Raw genomic sequence first — 17358 nt, 5'->3', positions numbered from 1 at the left:
ACTTCAACATGTCGAGCTTTTTTAACTCGGACGGTCGAACTAATAAAACAACTTGAAATTAACATGTATTTATCTGATCGTATGTAAGTCATTCCTAGGACAACTCTACTAGCAAGCATAATTGACGCTTTAAGATGAAATATCGAGGAGTAGCCGCGAAATAACATCAACTTTAGCCTCCAACTCGCTTGATTAAGCAATGACAGCCACAAGTCGGCTTGTAACATTGTCGGACGTTACTGTTACACGTCCAGTAGCGCAGTACACATTCACGAACGTTACAATTGCCTAAAATATATCGCAAATTTGGCTCTTTTAAGACGTAGTGATAGCGACTCTTATTACATCACAATAAAAACAAAGACGACTCAGGCAATGTTCCCTCTAATTTTTCACAAGTCTAAGCAAACACACTAACTCACTGAGCGGTCCCTTGAACCACTGTGAGCAATATTAGACGTACTCACCGTGGTCATGCCAGCATCGCATCCATTCAGGCTGGATTCTTTTCTTGTGCGCGGAGACCGTGTCAGCAGTGCGCATTTGCGTACGCACGCAGCTTAGAGGGAACATAGAACTCAGGTATTTGGGTCAAGTATGAATAGAATATTTTATGGGCCTGAAAAGTAATAAGTGAGTAGTTATAACAAAAGCGTATAGCAAAATTATTTGGGCACTGAACAAGCCTAAACTGGCTTACCTTTGCTGTATTTGTGCTGGCGAATGAAAGTGTTGGCTATTCTTGGCTGTTGACGCCAACTTAATCCGGTACCGGAAACTGCGATAATACCAAGAATGCTTTACCAGTATATGTGCTGTCATCTGTGACATTCCTATGCTGGAAAGAAACCTTATCTGTTACTAAACACCTACTTATGAAGAAGAGTTTGGTATAAAACGCTTCAGCTAGCTTACAACTACCACCATAGCTAATTTAAATGGCAGTCATCAATCATCTCAGATTTCACTTCATCGCAACAGAAAGCCGAATTTGGAACACGATTTTGGTAATACAGTAACTGCCTAATCAGTAATAACCTGGCCAACCTATACCAGCCTAACCTAACCGATACAGTAACTGCATAACCACTACAGACCTTTCAAAATGATTTTTCCTGTATGTTTGCTGACAACAATTCGTTGATTTAAGACCAACTAGTTTTTGGACTTGCCCCTCACTTTTTCAAGTTGTAACCAATCAGCTTTCTAAATTTTACTTGTATTCAGTAACATTGTTGAAAGATTGGTTACGTTGATAATGAAGTCATTTAATGGACAGAATATCAACAAGAAATGTCGAAATTAAAAATAATTTATGGCAATAAAGATATGATTATATAAGCAAGGTTACTATAATGTAACAAACAAGTAACAAACCATTCAAAAACGAAATACGAATAGTCTTTGACCGAGGCGGTCTCCTACCGAACTACCATACACTAGAGTTTATCATTTTCTTATAAGTTTAATCAACAACGATGTTAAAAATTCATGCAACAACTCTTGCAAAAAATCTCAAGTTAAACATTTGCTAAGTATTGGTAGCCTAGTCTCATTAAACTTCAAGTCATAACACGTCGGCTTAAACCTCTGACTACCAATTACGGTCAAATTTGCAATTAGGCCGCGTTATTTTGACTCATATGCATATGTGCAATATGGTAAAACTGATGACAGAAACTGACTGCAAGTGAAATTAATTTTCGTGATTAAAGTCTCAATTATTCAAGCAATGCATTCACCAAACTTGTAAGCAAACATGCCAAGATGATTACACGAAAAAGTCAACATTATGTAAATAGTAAATTACGAGCCAGTCTGGAATACAGGAATCAGTTTAATTGAAATATGTCAATAAAATGTAAAAACGTAGGTAACAGTAACACCCATGTAGTACAATGCAAGGTTGTGATTACAAGGAATGGGGATTGACAATAGATAAAATTGCATTTTTATGTATAATACTTCGTGGTGTAGTTCTTTCGTTCCTCAAACTCATCAGCCGGTCGAAAAAATGCGGTCCATACCGGTTCGCCTTGAAACAGCCGAATAACCTTGATATAATCCTAAGTTGAAACAAAAATAACAGTTGAAGACTTATTTCCCAGATAAAGACCTTCAGTAAAAAAGTAAAACCTCCAAGCACCAGCATTTTTATCAGCTTTAGAATACATGTTATTATGTAATTTGGTAGCTTAGAAACCTACATAAAAATAGAAACATATGAGTCTCAGTACCACAGCCACCCTTGATTCCGATAAAATCGGCTCCATTACAAAGGCGCGATATAAATTAGAATAAGGTGACTTCAAGTTGATTTATATTGCCATTGTTTTAACACCAACTGATGCTAGACAACTGCCCCTGATGTTATGAGACAGAACAGGACGTCATGGCATCAACGAGTCTTTTTTGGTCCGTTTTCAGTCACAAACGATGAGATTCAATGTTAGCGATGAACATGGTGATACGACATTTAGAACCGTAAAACAAGTATTTTATAAATACAGGTGGTTACGTTATTAGAGTTCGATTGCAAAAACACAGTCCAGGACCTCAGAACAACGATTGCTTGAGCAAGACGATCTGTTTACCATTATTGTCATTATCATTTTATCAGTCAAAATCATTATCGGGGAGTTCGGGGTTCCGCTGCAACTAGTGACTACATTGAAGCCAAACATACCTAACAAATTTCTTTACCTGTTCTGTAATTTCAAAAGTAGAAAGAGATATGAAATGAAGAAAGAATTAAGTGTTACTCACGGAATTGTCGATTGCGAATCGGTGATATATCCCAGGGGGAAGCACCAGAAGGTCATTTTTGGTCACTTCAACTCTAATCCATCTGAAATAGCAACAAAATTATAAATGGGAATCTAATCCAAGGTCCGTTTATTATTTACCTGTCATTGGTGTCTCTCACATCAAAGTATCCGCATCCATCTAAAATGAATCGAATCTCTTCATCTTGGTGGATATGCTCTTTGAAAAATCGTTCGGTCTATTTTATACAAAATAAGACAGGTAGGGTTTAAAACCTGCCTTGATGTGAAATTTTGCACAGTTCAACACATACATACATAATAAAAATATTCAACAACATTATGCACTAAAGTACACATACCATCTCATCATAGTTTGGCATGCTGCAACGGTTAATGGTGATGTTATCTTGATAACTATACCCCCTTTTTTTCTTAAGACTATTATACTCTTCATTGTTTTCATATTCATCGGCATCAAACTAGTGAAACAAAAAGGTTTGTTTTTTATCTATATGTTCACTGTAACAAGAAAACGGAAAAGTTTATACAGATGACAAAGCAAAAATTCGAAAATCTAACAAACTACAAGAAACACAATTCAGCAAATAAATAATTTTCAGTGTTTTGATTTTAGTGCAATGGTAAAGAACAAGGAAGTGATTGGGAAAGATTTTTAGAGAAAATAGAGGCAGCTTACTTCGAAATACTCAACTCCGATTTTCAGAAGATCGTCCAATGTAACGTTTTCTTCAGTTAAGCACGGGTCGCTTTTGTTTTGAGACACCAGTTTCTCATCTAAGTACCAGGCTCGAACCATGACTGAACAAAATTTAACAACACTGAGCTTCGTTTATCCCCTTTACCTGTGCACATGAGGATGAATAACAGTTACGGTATTCACTTCTAAACTACAATCAGAACTAGTAATAAAATATGAGATAAAATGAGATATATGATAATATATGAGATAAAATCTTTTCAAACAACTTGTAGGCGTACAATCATCTACTAAAAAACTTCGTATTTAACAAAATTATCTAACAAACCCAAGTTTTTCAATTATATATATATACTTGAGCCGGTTACAACTTTACAAGCAAAACACAAATTCCAGTCTATTAACCAGATATAAACAAGACAGGTCGGACGAACCAGATTCGACGTGGATCCTACTTATATCGCAATTCATCACAAAGCATTCATGATGAACTATTTATCGCACAAATATAAGAACTCATGGGTCTGGTACGCAAGTGCAAAAAGCACAACCACAGGATGGTTGCGCTCAGCCACTCAGGTGACAGAATCTGGTCGAGCATGCGCACTTGTATGCTAGACCGTAATTCATATCATCTTTAGGCTGTTCATAGGCTATAGAACAAAATCTGAAAATTTAGATTAGGAATATAAAAAGTTAAGTGCAGTTCAGACCTTCAGTTAGTGGTACAACATCTCAAGTTGGTAGATCACGTGTCTTTGTCACTATGTAGCGTTCACGACTCTGTCCGTAGGGGCAAGGCACTACGTTTATTTGCCCAAAGAATTAATGCGTTTTAGTTTTATTCCCTGTTTGCATTTCGATTCAGTCGTCTTGTAGACAAGGACGCATACATACGCTCTTTTGAGACGTTTCTCTACATCAAGTGATGCCTGTGCTTCGGCGCATGTTATTTGCCAATAAAATAATATCAAGTTAGCCGCAGTGGTGGATCAGGAAAAGTTCAACAATAGGCCATATATCTATAGCATAATGTCCTTTCGTTGCGCTATAACTAAACTCCCCTTCACCTGACTTCAATGACAGTTACGTGTCTTTCTCAGCCAGCACTAATTGTAGAGAAACAGTAGAATAAAGTCTCAAAATAAACCGCTTACTTAAACTCGTGAAACTTAACACATTCTGTAACATCCTGTCAGCACAAGCATTTATGCCCAATCACAATTACATGTGAGGAATGCGCTGAGAAATCCGAAAAGTTGAAGGGATTATGCGATGTGACATGACTGTGTGGACACCACAGTTGTTAACATGTCGTATCGTTTATTTTTCGACAGTGATTGTGGTACAGCAAGGTGGTAATTTCGTTGCAGTATCGCAAACTGGTCAAACAAGAAATACGCTCACAAGAAATCAACGAACAGGTAAAATCGGCAAAGCCCAGAAAGCCCCGAGGGCTTAAAGCGTCAAGCTAAGATTTATATAAATTTTAATGTGGCCATTTTCGTCAGGTTACACAACAAACATTTTTCTTAATTTGGCCATGGCACAATCCATTAACTATCTTAGCGGCAGCCTACCAAACAACAAAACAAGACAGCAAGTCACATCGCAAAATGACCTAAATGCGACTAAAAGAGGGATCCCAATATAGTGGCCGTAAGTAAATTTCGGTATTTGACCGATTGTTCCTTGTATTTGATGTTATTATGCCTGCTGGTGGCAACCACTGTATTTTAAAGTGGCCTCAAGTTGAAATATGTGGGTTGGATTTTGACATTTCGTGGGCCGGGTCAGATGCCAGCTGAGGGCACATAATTATAACTGAAGATGTAAGTTGAGATGACAAAAAATAAAAACAACAGAAGAATAAACAGTTTTATAACAAAAATTATTGTGTTATTAGTATTATTTCTATAGTAATATATTAGTATATAATATATGTTAGTAATTCTTTCTCTCTAATAGTTGGCATATACCAGCTATAATAACTGGACTCGCCTATACCAGCTACTATAATAGGTGTCAACAACTAACCACTCGGCTATACCGAACCGATAGCCTAGTTAACAATGTGACTCTTTCACCATCTTTAGTTTACCGAATTTGGAAAAGCACAAAGGGGAAACCTGACAAAGTTGTGCAAGTAGGCTGTAACTTCGTATAGTTCAAAGACGATTTTCGGCTTATGTACGTATACCGGTACGTCGTTGATTAAAACATATTCCATGTCCCAGAGCAATTACAACAACATACATTTACCATGTCTAATTTGCAACTATTACTGAAACAGTCTTAATAAATCAGGCCTATCAAAGATACCTCTGAAATAACAACACATTACTTTAAAGTAAATTTACATTAATATTTAGCAATAACTATCCATTAAATTGTAATGTTTGAATCGCTGGTTATGATTTTCCTGATGATCCCAGTATCACGATTATTTTTTGTGTGGCTGGTAAATGAACTGGGTTATCTAGGTTATTGAGTCTCAATTCCCTGGTCGTAAATTCCTTTTCACAGCCAGATTCATCAACTCATGTAGAATTAGCAGATTATTTTTACGCTGTTCTATCGTCACCGTCATCTTTTGTGATGTAATCCATTGTAATGATTCTGCGCATTCTACAACGTCACCTTGCTGAAGAACCATTTCCAACTTTATGCCTATTGTCGGATTTCTTAAATTGCCATAGTTAAGAGGTGAAGAGTAGTACACAGCTCTGAGCGACTCTGTGTTACCCAGCAGAATGAATGTGGAACGAGAACACTGTCAGTATGTACAAGTATATACACAAGCACTACTGCAATAATTGGTAAGATTTTCTCATACAATCAGGAAGGTGGTCATAACAGTACGACGATATATTTGGTACAAGTTCCCTGAGATTGATTGGAGAAAATATATCGAAGTCTGGCACTGAAAGCTAGATTGTTCAAGTACGTCATTTATACCAATACTGCAATGCTATATGTACCACTTGATAATAACACGTAAAACTACAGACAAAAGGGAATCTAGATACTATTTATTGCACATAACTACACCACTACAGCTGAAGTTAGATTCAATATGGAGCAGATGGTCAAATCGTAAGAAAAAAAATAGCCAATAGAGGAAGCAAGAATTAGTGAATACAATTCTACAACGCACAGCGTGTGACGTAATAAAAACGAAATTGCCAGTGATGTAATAATTACGGTAAGCGTGGGAGAGTATGAAGTCACTGAACCAAACTGACCTAATTGAAATTTTCTGTCAATAAAACACAAGAACATTCTGAAAATATTAAGACGGCCACGTATTTTAAAAGAAAATTTCTGCGATCTTTTTTACAGTTTTTCATTACCTAACATAAATGTGACCTAAATGTGTAGTAACCTAAACCTAACCGAAATCCAATGGCAGTCTAGGGCTAGGCTATATCCAATTTCAACTAGGTCAAAATCCTAAGTCAATAAAATGAAGTGTTGGCGAACCATATCTTCTATAACTGTTCTAAAAGCTCTAACACGTATATGTTTAACGATGAACTGTGTGACATACTTTGGTTGAAATAGCTAGCGCCAATACAATGTATTAACATACCGCTAGCTAAAGCTAAGTACAATGTATTTCATAGCGTACTGACTGACTAGGCCTATACTGAATACTGACCAAGCAAATGGAACAAGAGCTGGTAGTAGTTGGCATACAAGCTAAGAACAAAAGCTGGTAATAGTTGGCATACAAGGTAGGAACAAAAGCTGGTAGTAGTTGGCATGCAAGCCAGTAACAAAAGCTGGTAGTAGTTGGTATACAAGCTAGGAACAAAAGCTGGTAGTAGTTGGCGTACAAGGTAGGAACAAAAGCTGGTAGTAGTTGGCATACAAGCCAGTAACAAAAGCTAGTAGTAGTTGGCGTACAAGCCAGTAACAAGAGCTGGTATTAGTTGGCATATCTGTCTTAACTTATGTTATGTTAACTGTGATAAATACAATCAGTACAAAGTTAGGAAGCGGGCATTTCCAATGAAGATTTCTTATCAGCACAGGTGTTTGCAAACAACCTGGGAACGTACTAAAAGGAGTTTCCACACGAAGTTATTCAGAGCAAGTTTCCAAATATCAAACGACAGTTAAAGTGTTATCAAAAAACAAGTTCATAAACTTTAATCAATAGCTGGAAAATACTTTTCCAAGAAATGATGTAATGGTATTAAAAATGCCACCCAGGCCGCTACAGGTGTACTTGTTATTCTGCAATTAACTCATCAATGTTTGGTTTGGTTTTTGATAGCGCAACTCTCATGTCGTGTACTACATCCACCCTCTGAAACCGCTTTACGGACCCCAGTTTACGGAACCGCCGGCATACAAGCTAGGAACAACAGCTAGTAGTAGTTGGCATACAAGCTAGGAACAACGCTGGTAGTAGTTGGCATACAAGCTAGTAACAAAAGTTGATAGTAGTTGGCATACAAGGTAAGAACAACGGTTAGTAGTAGTTGACATACAAGCCAGTAACAAAAGCTGGTAGTAGTTGGCATACAAGCTAGGAACAACAGCTAGTAGTAGTTGGCATACAAGCTAGGAACAACAGCTGGTAGTAGTTGGCAATGGCATACAAGCTAGCAAGAACAACCAAGTATAGGGTCTATCGGCGGTATTGCGGCCACATTTTTTCTTTGCGATTTAAATCTCATGTTAAATACGTTTGCCTGGGGCTAGCGAAAAAATTTTTTCACCATATTGTGCAGAATTTAATCTACTTTTTTACTATAATTTTATATTATTTTCTGTTGATGCAAAAACGGAGCAAAACGATTTCTTCCAAGACTACTTTTTCCGGGTAATTGCGGACACTCCTTGCAAATGCGGCCACACATCTCCATAAATGCGTCCGCATTTCCCTGCTTTTGCGGACGTATTTTTATGAAGAATTTAGCCTTTTACAGTATTGCCGTTTGTTGTGTGCAAGACTGAAGAAGAACATTGGAGTTACAAGCAATGCAAAATAAATTGTTTTTATTCATTGATTCATCGAATAACTGTATAATAAATATATGTATGTATAAATATTGTAAGAATAAGGGAGAAGAATATTCAGGTAACTTGGTTGGTGTAAAACGATACGCAACCACTTCGATTCGATTTTACTTTTGCATTTATATAATGGACGGGCCAAGTTTTAAACGTTTTTAGTATACCTCGCATATCCTATAAGCGTAACTTAATCGTAACGATTATCGTATGTTTACAGTGTAATGCAAAATAAAAAGTGAGTCATTACGCTTAGCCTGCATCGAGTACAAGAAAAATTCCAAAGGAATAAGGCGGCAAGCTTATACTCGTGTAGCCTACATGTTAAAACTTTATGGTACAACATGTTTTCTGATAATGTATTTGTTTATTTCATGCGAGAAGAAACAATTCAAGAAAATACCACTTGAGAGTCGATGCTAATGAAAAAAGAACCGAAAAATTTTATCAGCACCATTTTCACACAAACATATCACAATACCACTGCAAGTTTTCAATTTCATTAACCTCAATATTGAGGTTGGTGCATTTGGTATGGTCCCAGAAATCACAAGCTACCCATGACGGTTCAACCGGACCTCTTTTCCACTTTAGCAAATAGCTAAAAGAGCTGCATTTAGCATTACTTGATCGTAAGAGTTCCTTGATTTTTTACTTGGTAACTCCATATTGCGCAAGTAGACCAAAGTAAGCAAATAATCACGTGCAAACAAAGCATTTGATAAACTAGAATGACCACGTTATGCTGTCCGCATTTAGGGGGTTGTTTTGTAATTGTGATGAAACACAGAAAAATAAAAATAAAACATTAAAAAAGAGACATAGACATCTAAAATTTTGTACATACACAGAAGAAGGATACAGCTACTCGTGTGCGAAAAAAGAATGAAAAAAGAGCAACATTTGGTGGAGAAACAGCAGTTTAGTTTGCAGAGTGAAAAAAAATTTTTGGCTGTTTTTCATATCGTTCTGGTCTCTGTTTGAGGTAGTCACGTTCTAACGGTAATAACAAACGTTTTACTTGGAGTAACTTCCTGAAATTTGCTGGAGTTGTTTGTTAGGAATATTAGATGAGGCTAATTTAAAAAAAATTATTTTTCGTTGTAAAATTTTTCGGTAATTTCAGAAAAAAATTTACCGGCCGCAAAAGCGCCGTGCCCGCAATAGGGCCGATTGACCCTAGCAGTAGCTGGCATGTAGTGGTTCCCACTCGAATTGTGAAAGAATGTTGTTTTAAAAATTATTGTCTAAGAAAGAGAGCATATATGTCAGACTATCGTGTGCTTGTTTAATCAAGAAGACTCTCCGTTGGAACAGTGTAAAATATAATGACAAATAATGTTGGGGACCTTGTTAACAAGCTGTAGGCCCATAATAGGCTAGCCTATAACATAACTAATTTCTTGTGCAGTTAGGTGTTTTTTCAGGAATTATTGTGTTCAAAATGTACGTGACACGGTGCTTGCTGCGTTCTTTATCATTAAAATCATCAGAAATGTGTGGATTAAGTAATGCAAAGGTGCAAAGCCATGGCCAAATGTTTAAAACTACCTCAACTCAATCATTAAACTCAATCACAGAACCTATTAACTTGATCAAGATGACATCAAGATGTTTCAGCAAAAGAAATTTTCATTTCTCGCCTGAGTTAAAAAATAACAAGTATGTTGTAATTTCCGTTTCTTGTTGCTTAGAAGTTGAAATATGTTAAAAAAAATATGCTAGAATAAGTGAGGTTTGACCTCAGTGTACAAAGAAGATCTATATACTATGGTAAAATACATTTTATCGATGGAAAATTACATTACTCAATGTCTGGGAATTAGCAGGCTGTGGTATAGGATAAGTTTGAAATGATATTTCTATGCTGATTTAATTCGCGTAGGTTAAAACAAAACCTTTAACAAACAAAATATGTTTCTTTGCATTGAGAAATACTTAAGATGACATGCACGTGGGCAACATAATGATTTTTTACCTTTAGAATAGATATTAGTGAGCAATACAAAGGCAGGCAAAGAAAGCTGTTTAGTCGGTTTTTACTTACCATCGGCTAGTAATTATTGTAACACTCGTTCGTGTAGCACGCTCCAAAAAGAATGACTTTATTCACAACTGTGTTTCCTGAACTGAACTGAACTGAACAACATAGAACGCAGTGTTTCCAACATAACACAAATAGTAACCACATGGTGGCGCTAATACGGACACTACAATTATTAGTATTTTAAAATTACAATTATTAGCATTATACCGGTACTGTATGTAATTATGCTTGTAAACACTGCCTTGTGTTAATATATATCTTGCAAAGTGTAAGTTAAACATTTCTTTAAACATTACTGTCACCATAACATATTTGTTTTCAGGGTGAATATAAAGTTTGTTGATCGTTATGGAAAACTTCACGAAGCAAAAGCGACTGTCGGTGACACTTTACTGGATGTTGTGATAGATAATGACCTGAACTTTGAATCTTATGGTAAAACGTGAATAAACTAAGCAGCGTCTTCATAAAATTACTATCCCAAGCATTGAAGCGAATGTTTACAGACAAATATAATAATTTATATTAACCCTGTTCATTGATTGAATTCAATGTCTGTCAACATTCCCAAGGGTTGATTGTCATCGTAGCACTTTTTAATAAGAACAAGGTTTGTGTCCAGGTGTGTGTGAAGGCACAATCTCCTGCTCTACCTGTCATGTCATTCTTGACCAAGCAACTTTCGACAAGTTAGAGGAACCGTTAATGGACGAGTACGATATGCTTGACCTAGCTTGCGGATTAACGGACACGTAAGTTGATACTTAATCATGGAAGTGCTTGGTTCTTACTGTTATGAGTTAGCGATTTATTATTCTCAATTAATTTTACGTTAAGATCTAAAAATTCCTGCGGTATGATAGAACACAGAGATGCAGTTTTTCTTCCAACCTCACAGTGACGTCCTCACTGTGGCATGTATACATTTGTTCACAAATTTACACTGATTGTCCCAAAGAATTGCTCTTCCAGACATAATGTTAAAATGAAAATTAACAAATTTTGTTAATTTTCTTAAAATTTGACTTAGCTGGAAATTATACCCAAAAAGAGTTTTAAGTTTCTGTGGAAAGTTTATTCGAAAAGTATCCAAACTTTTAACATGAAAAAACACAACATTATTATGCATTTCTTAAATTTTGTTTCAAAGCCCATCTACTGTAATGTATTTTATTTTTTGACTATGGCTTTAAACCACCCTATTTAAGCAAAATAAAATATTCACGGCTCGCTTAAAACCTCTTCAAGTTGGAAGTTAATGCACTTTTCCCAGCAGTTCCGTGATTAGATTGTCACTCAAGTTACTCAAGACAGCATGGGTTGCGACTTGGACAAGTAGAAGTCATATGGTGCCAAGTTGGGAGAATAGAGAGATTTGTGCCACAAGTAATTTACTTTCCTTAACTAGAAAGCTTTGAAATATTTATACAGGAGCAAGCATATTACTGTTGTTGTGCATTCGGCATTTCTTTGGCCGTCCGATTGCAACGACCAGGTTTATAAAAATAACTTAAAAGCACTTTCAGGCAAAATTTGTTTACTGAATATTTAGCGCCATGATCGAAGTTCATGCAGAATTCAAATAATTAAGTCAACACTGCTTCCTCATTACTGAGAGAAGACTTCATTGCCTTTTTGGACCATTTTGATAACAGATGTTTCCTGTGAATAGCAAGGAGCTCATGACATGGTCCAAGACTCCTATTCTTCACACAAGGATAGAGTGACGTCAATTTCTACCAACTGCACTTTGCTTGCGCAGCATTTGTGGACAAATAAAGTTAAACACTTCAATCAATCATTTTATTTTTTTATCAAAAGTGCGGAGAAGACAGAAAATTATGCCAGTTGGTATTAGCTTCGTGAACACACCTTCTGAACATTATATGAAACAGCAATGATATAGAACGATATGATATGATTAGATATTAAACCTATATTTTTGACTTGTGTCCGATATCATACCATCCCCCACAAAGTACTTTATACTTTGCAATTCCTGGTTATAATTGCAGTCAGGCTCATGGAAGTATCATTTCTTTTATTTGCTAAGTTTTTAGTAATATTGTTTGTTTTTGTACTTGAATAAATGTATTTGTAGCCCTTTCCAAATGTACAGAAATATGAAATCTAAATAGAATGTTATCTCAGTGAATACTTAGTATCAGTATTTTATTTTTTACAAGTAAACTGTTAAATGTCTAATTTATATGCTACAACATTCAGGATACAACGGGTTTATTGTCTTTTCATCAAACAACTTGAACTTGCAGGTCACGACTCGGTTGTCAAGTTCACGTGACCAGAGAAATGGAAGGAGTGACTTTCACATTGCCCATAGAAATCACAGACGCACGTGGAGTATAGCCTCAATGCGGTTTAAATTTTCAATTGTTGTTATGTTTGCTATTCTACTATGCACCTGTGTTTATGAATTGAAGCTACTGTAGATACCTTGCTTGCCCCTTGCGCCCACTATACAATTTATTTTTTGAAAAACATTGGCGTTTTTTGGTTTGTTTTATAGGAAATTTAGATACATGCGTAAGGCCGGCCATATATATAGGCCAATACGAGTGATGTGGCTTTGTGCTATTTAGCACCAAAACGAAAATAACATTTTAGTTTTCTTTTGCAAAAGTTACAGTACTATTTCTTAATTTATATTTGAAAGAGAATGTTTTGATGCCAATCGGTCTGCAAAGAGTAGGTTGCTATATGTGGTTTGCTTTATTATTATTACTACATTAAGGTAAGTTATTTACGGCATCGTTTCTTGTATTTTGCCCCGCGCTTGCTTGGGCCGGCCTTTTACTAAGATAATTTGTTTACATGCATTGTGCAATTATTAGACTTTGTGGTTGGCAATTGCTTTATTGCTTGAAGTTATTCGTCTTAGCATTGTATTCATATTCTGACGTAGGTAATTGAAACATTTTCAATATACTTGCATGCAATTCTGTTACTTTCTGTAGTACAACAGTTCTTCAAAGCAACATTTTGCCTACAGAGCTATGGGTCATATTAAGGATGCCATGGCTGGTGAACACTATGTGTGCTTTACTAAATTCTGCTCCCCAAAATGAAGTTTTGTAAAATAATCAGAAACATTCTATCGAGCTGTTGATGATCAGGAAACAAATTATTTTCAAAAAAACAATTCATGTTCGTGATTTAAATTTTGTCCACCTGATCCTATGTGCAAGCTTGACCCAGCTAGCCATGTTATTCTTGATTTACCTTTCAACACCATTGTTCCATAATAAAAACTGTGTTAGGCACAATGGACTGATTGTGAGTAAACCAACAGCTAATTAATTTGTGAAGGTTTGTAGCAGTTTAGTTTATTGATTTGTTTCGCTGCTGCGCTAACACACCAATTCCAGCATTAATTAGTAAAACTCATTATTATCGACTAATGGATAATATTTTAATCAATTCTCGCCGTGTTTGTGTGATAAGAATGTAAGTATTGAGCAAGTTTCCTGTAATCTCCATCACGGACAGTTTATGTTTCCATTGTTTTAACCTCATGTCATTTTTTCGTATCACATAATCATGATATGATCATTTTCGTAGCACAAGATCATGATATGATGATTTTCATGGCACATGATGGGATTGTTGGTAGAAATTGGTGATTTGATTCACCCTTCATAACTATACACTACTAATTGACATTCGCCCATTTTATTTTTTTCGCCAATGTTGCGGGGGGCCAAAAATTGTGCTGACGCTGAGAATCGAACGTATTAGATGCAATGATAATATGCAAAAATGATAGCGGGAAAATGTGGCTAGGCCTTGAGGGCAATTTCCCCTTATTATGACATCACATTTTACAAGCCTGGATGTTGTCATAAAGTTGATCTGAACTGAAAGAGTAAAATTTCAACACAATTTTATTTATTTGGGCAAAACAATTCAGCACCGATCTAAAATACTAACATCAAATAAACAATAACACAGTGACGGTAATTTTTCAAATAAAAATAAATGTGGCATGTAATTATTAGAAACACTTCTGTTACTACGTCATTATAGTTTTGCTCAGACTAGGGCTCACAATGCACGATATGAACACAATGTAGAGGCCCTATAATTTAATTTGTCTGCCAAATCTATTATATTTTGTTTTAACAGTAACTGCAGTCAGCATGAAACTCGCACAATTGCTGCACAAAAATATTCAGGTTTTATCGGTTAAAGGTAACACAACAACCAGAATTAACAAATGCAGCTACATATAAACACATGCTCACTACAATGACACGTATAAAATTGTCTAAAAACATACAGGGTCGACTTTATGCAAAACGCAAGACATAAATTTATTTGTTGAGGTAACATAGGGACTTTCCAGAAACTTATCACTCAAATTATCATGGGTTTCATGTCGTAGGAAACGTTCACATTTTATGGTCGTAGAGTTTGCAATTGCTCCGATAGCCATCCAACACCTTCATTAAGACCCTCCCCAGTTGTTGCATTGCTGGCGCTGTCGAAAGGTTTTTAAAACCATGTTGTTAAATTGCAACTTAAAACCTGTGATAATAACATTTAGTTCAAATAGGCTCGTACCAAATATGCCACGGTTTTTCTTTAATACTTTCAAGTCCGAGGAGTTTCGTACATTTAACTGCTGACAATGCATCACGCACGTCCATTTTATTTGCAAAAAAAAGAATTGGGATCCGCTTCGCAGCAACACCTTTCAGCATACAGAAATACATTAACAGTAGCATAAGGTATTTAACTAAAATAAATTATTATGAAATTAAATGCTATTGATATAAAAATGTATACAGGCTTACAGTATTTCTAAATTCTCAATCCCGCTAAATAAATGATGATTAATAAATACCATTTATAGTACATGCTTACTTGGATGCTTTAAAAGTTGATCCAATTCATCTTTAGCAACTGCCATGCGTAACTTATCTGCGCTATCGACAACAAAAATAATTCCATTCGTTTCCTTATAATAGTGTTCCCATAAGTTTCTGTACCGCCCTTGCCCAGACATGTCGAATACGGTGAAAACTAAACTAATATTTAAACCATGGCATTAGGTTCTTACTTCCTTAAGTATATATTCAGTAAAATGGTGAGAATCCAGTAATATGGGCTGCCGCTATGATCAATCCAACAACATAGGTAAAAGCAAGGTCTCAAAAAGGATATTTTAGAGTTGAAATTACTTGATATTTATATTTAATTCAAACCGACAAAAAATTTTAAGTGCTAACATTGAAGTAAAAAGCAACATAAAGAAAACATGGAGGCTATAACTTATATATTTACATTGTATTGATTTCTTTAGCAAGCTTTAAATTTTGAACCAAGTAATCACTTTACAGCCAGATTGGAAACTTTGCTGTTTTGGATGAGAAATACCACGCACAACAAGAGCCATTATACGCGCAATTAGTTTTAATTCACTGCACACGTAGCAAGCTTTCCAATCTGGGTTTTCTGTTCTGATTTTATTATCATCATCTTTCATTTCATTTTTCATTTATTTCTACGGCAACCTTACTTTGACATCATAAATTTTTCGACGTTGAATCCAACGGTAGGAACAACGTCTTGATGTGAAGACTCGGGCGATTTGAGATGATTTATTATCGTTGTTTTTCCGCTGTTGTCCAAACCAATACAGAGTATACAAGCTGTTTTCTTTTTGGATTTCATCCATCCAAACAATTTATCCATGAGTCCCATAGTCACATGCAGAGCTCATCAAACGTCATTTAACTGTAGGACTAAAGATAAAAGTGGCAAAATCTCTGACTGCAGATCTAAAGTTGTGTTATTATTGAAGGTACAGAACACTACTATACCAGAATTCACGTAATGTCTACAGTTTGTTTTGTATTATTTAAATTTTGTGCAATATGTAACAAGGCTACGTCTACACAAGTTTTGCAATCGTTCATCTAGCCCTCACACGTCTATTAAACCAAGTAACCAATATCATACTTCAGAAATAAAAAGCTTCTGAAGGACATGCTCCATTGCACATAATTAACATTCTTTGGGCTGAGTTTTATGTCTGATCCGAAATATATCCTAAAACCTGAAAACTAGAAAAAAATCTTGAAGCTTCGTTGGTTGACGGAAAAAAATATTAACTTATAGTAATAGTATTTAAATTTATGTAGTTGATCGTGCTAGTTGCTATATTAAAAAAAATATTATTTAAAACACTTTCTTTAACTTGAGAGAAACTTAATCATAGAATGTTCTAATTTTATTTATACTCCCAACTTTAGACTTTTTTCAAGATTTTTCATTCAACATTCTATTTTATCGGATGCACGTTTTCTTTACCCTCATTACACAAACCTGGCGTTAAGGAAGCTACACTTTCAAAAAGTAGCTCAAAAAATTAAAGTTTCTTTTGTTATGTAGACCTATTCATGCTATGGATATTCTGCATGGTTATAGGCCTATAACTACTAACAAAAGTTCAAATAAACAGGTTCCTTTGCTGAGAATCAGATTTATCTAATTTATTACGGTACCTTATGTGGCACGATAGAGATTTAACGACGCTTGCTTCTGTTGGTTATTTATAATTGTTATTATCGGCTCGGCAACCGAGGGTTAGAGCGCTGGCCCCGCAACAAATTTGGATTGTATTTGATACCCAGTGGCGTTATAAATGTAATACTTTTTGCAAAGGCATTAACGACAGCTAACCCTATTTAGTGGACCTGGGGACCCCTTGAATCACCATCGAGTTTCGAATTGGCAAAGATTTATTCAGTCTTGATAAAATAGGCTCTGGAAAATGA

At 35.7% G+C, this 17358-nt stretch overlaps 3 protein-coding genes across 3 annotated transcripts; 1 reads left to right on the top strand and 2 right to left on the bottom strand.

Moving 5' to 3' along the window:
* Positions 1-1203: 1203 nt before the first annotated feature.
* LOC143465909 (acireductone dioxygenase-like) lies at positions 1204-3651 on the bottom strand. Its single transcript, XM_076964431.1, has 5 exons — positions 3466-3651; positions 3128-3247; positions 2907-3004; positions 2767-2848; positions 1204-2066 (listed from the first exon to the last, which is right to left on the bottom strand). The coding sequence occupies exons 1-5, from the start codon at positions 3583-3585 to the stop codon at positions 1953-1955; spliced, it is 534 nt and encodes a 177-aa protein (XP_076820546.1). The 5' UTR covers positions 3586-3651; the 3' UTR covers positions 1204-1952.
* Positions 3652-9385: 5734 nt separating this feature from the next.
* Positions 9386-13842, top strand: LOC143465940 (adrenodoxin-like). Its single transcript, XM_076964477.1, has 4 exons — positions 9386-10173; positions 10881-10993; positions 11181-11310; positions 12832-13842. Exons 1-4 carry the CDS (start codon positions 9956-9958, stop codon positions 12923-12925), a joined length of 555 nt encoding a protein of 184 aa, XP_076820592.1. The 5' UTR covers positions 9386-9955; the 3' UTR covers positions 12926-13842.
* A 575-nt stretch (positions 13843-14417) lies between these two features.
* LOC143466076 (ADP-ribosylation factor-like protein 6) lies at positions 14418-16528 on the bottom strand. The gene is made up of 4 exons (XM_076964680.1): positions 16098-16528; positions 15443-15606; positions 15140-15269; positions 14418-15056 (listed from the first exon to the last, which is right to left on the bottom strand). The coding sequence occupies exons 1-4, from the start codon at positions 16280-16282 to the stop codon at positions 14975-14977; spliced, it is 561 nt and encodes a 186-aa protein (XP_076820795.1). The 5' UTR covers positions 16283-16528; the 3' UTR covers positions 14418-14974.
* Between the last annotated feature and the right edge of the window lie 830 nt (positions 16529-17358).

Source organism: Clavelina lepadiformis, chromosome 7, assembly GCF_947623445.1.
Source record: "Clavelina lepadiformis chromosome 7, kaClaLepa1.1, whole genome shotgun sequence".
In the NCBI taxonomy this organism is placed as follows: Eukaryota; Metazoa; Chordata; class Ascidiacea; order Aplousobranchia; family Clavelinidae; genus Clavelina; species Clavelina lepadiformis.
This window is presented reverse-complemented; position numbering and strand designations above follow the sequence as displayed.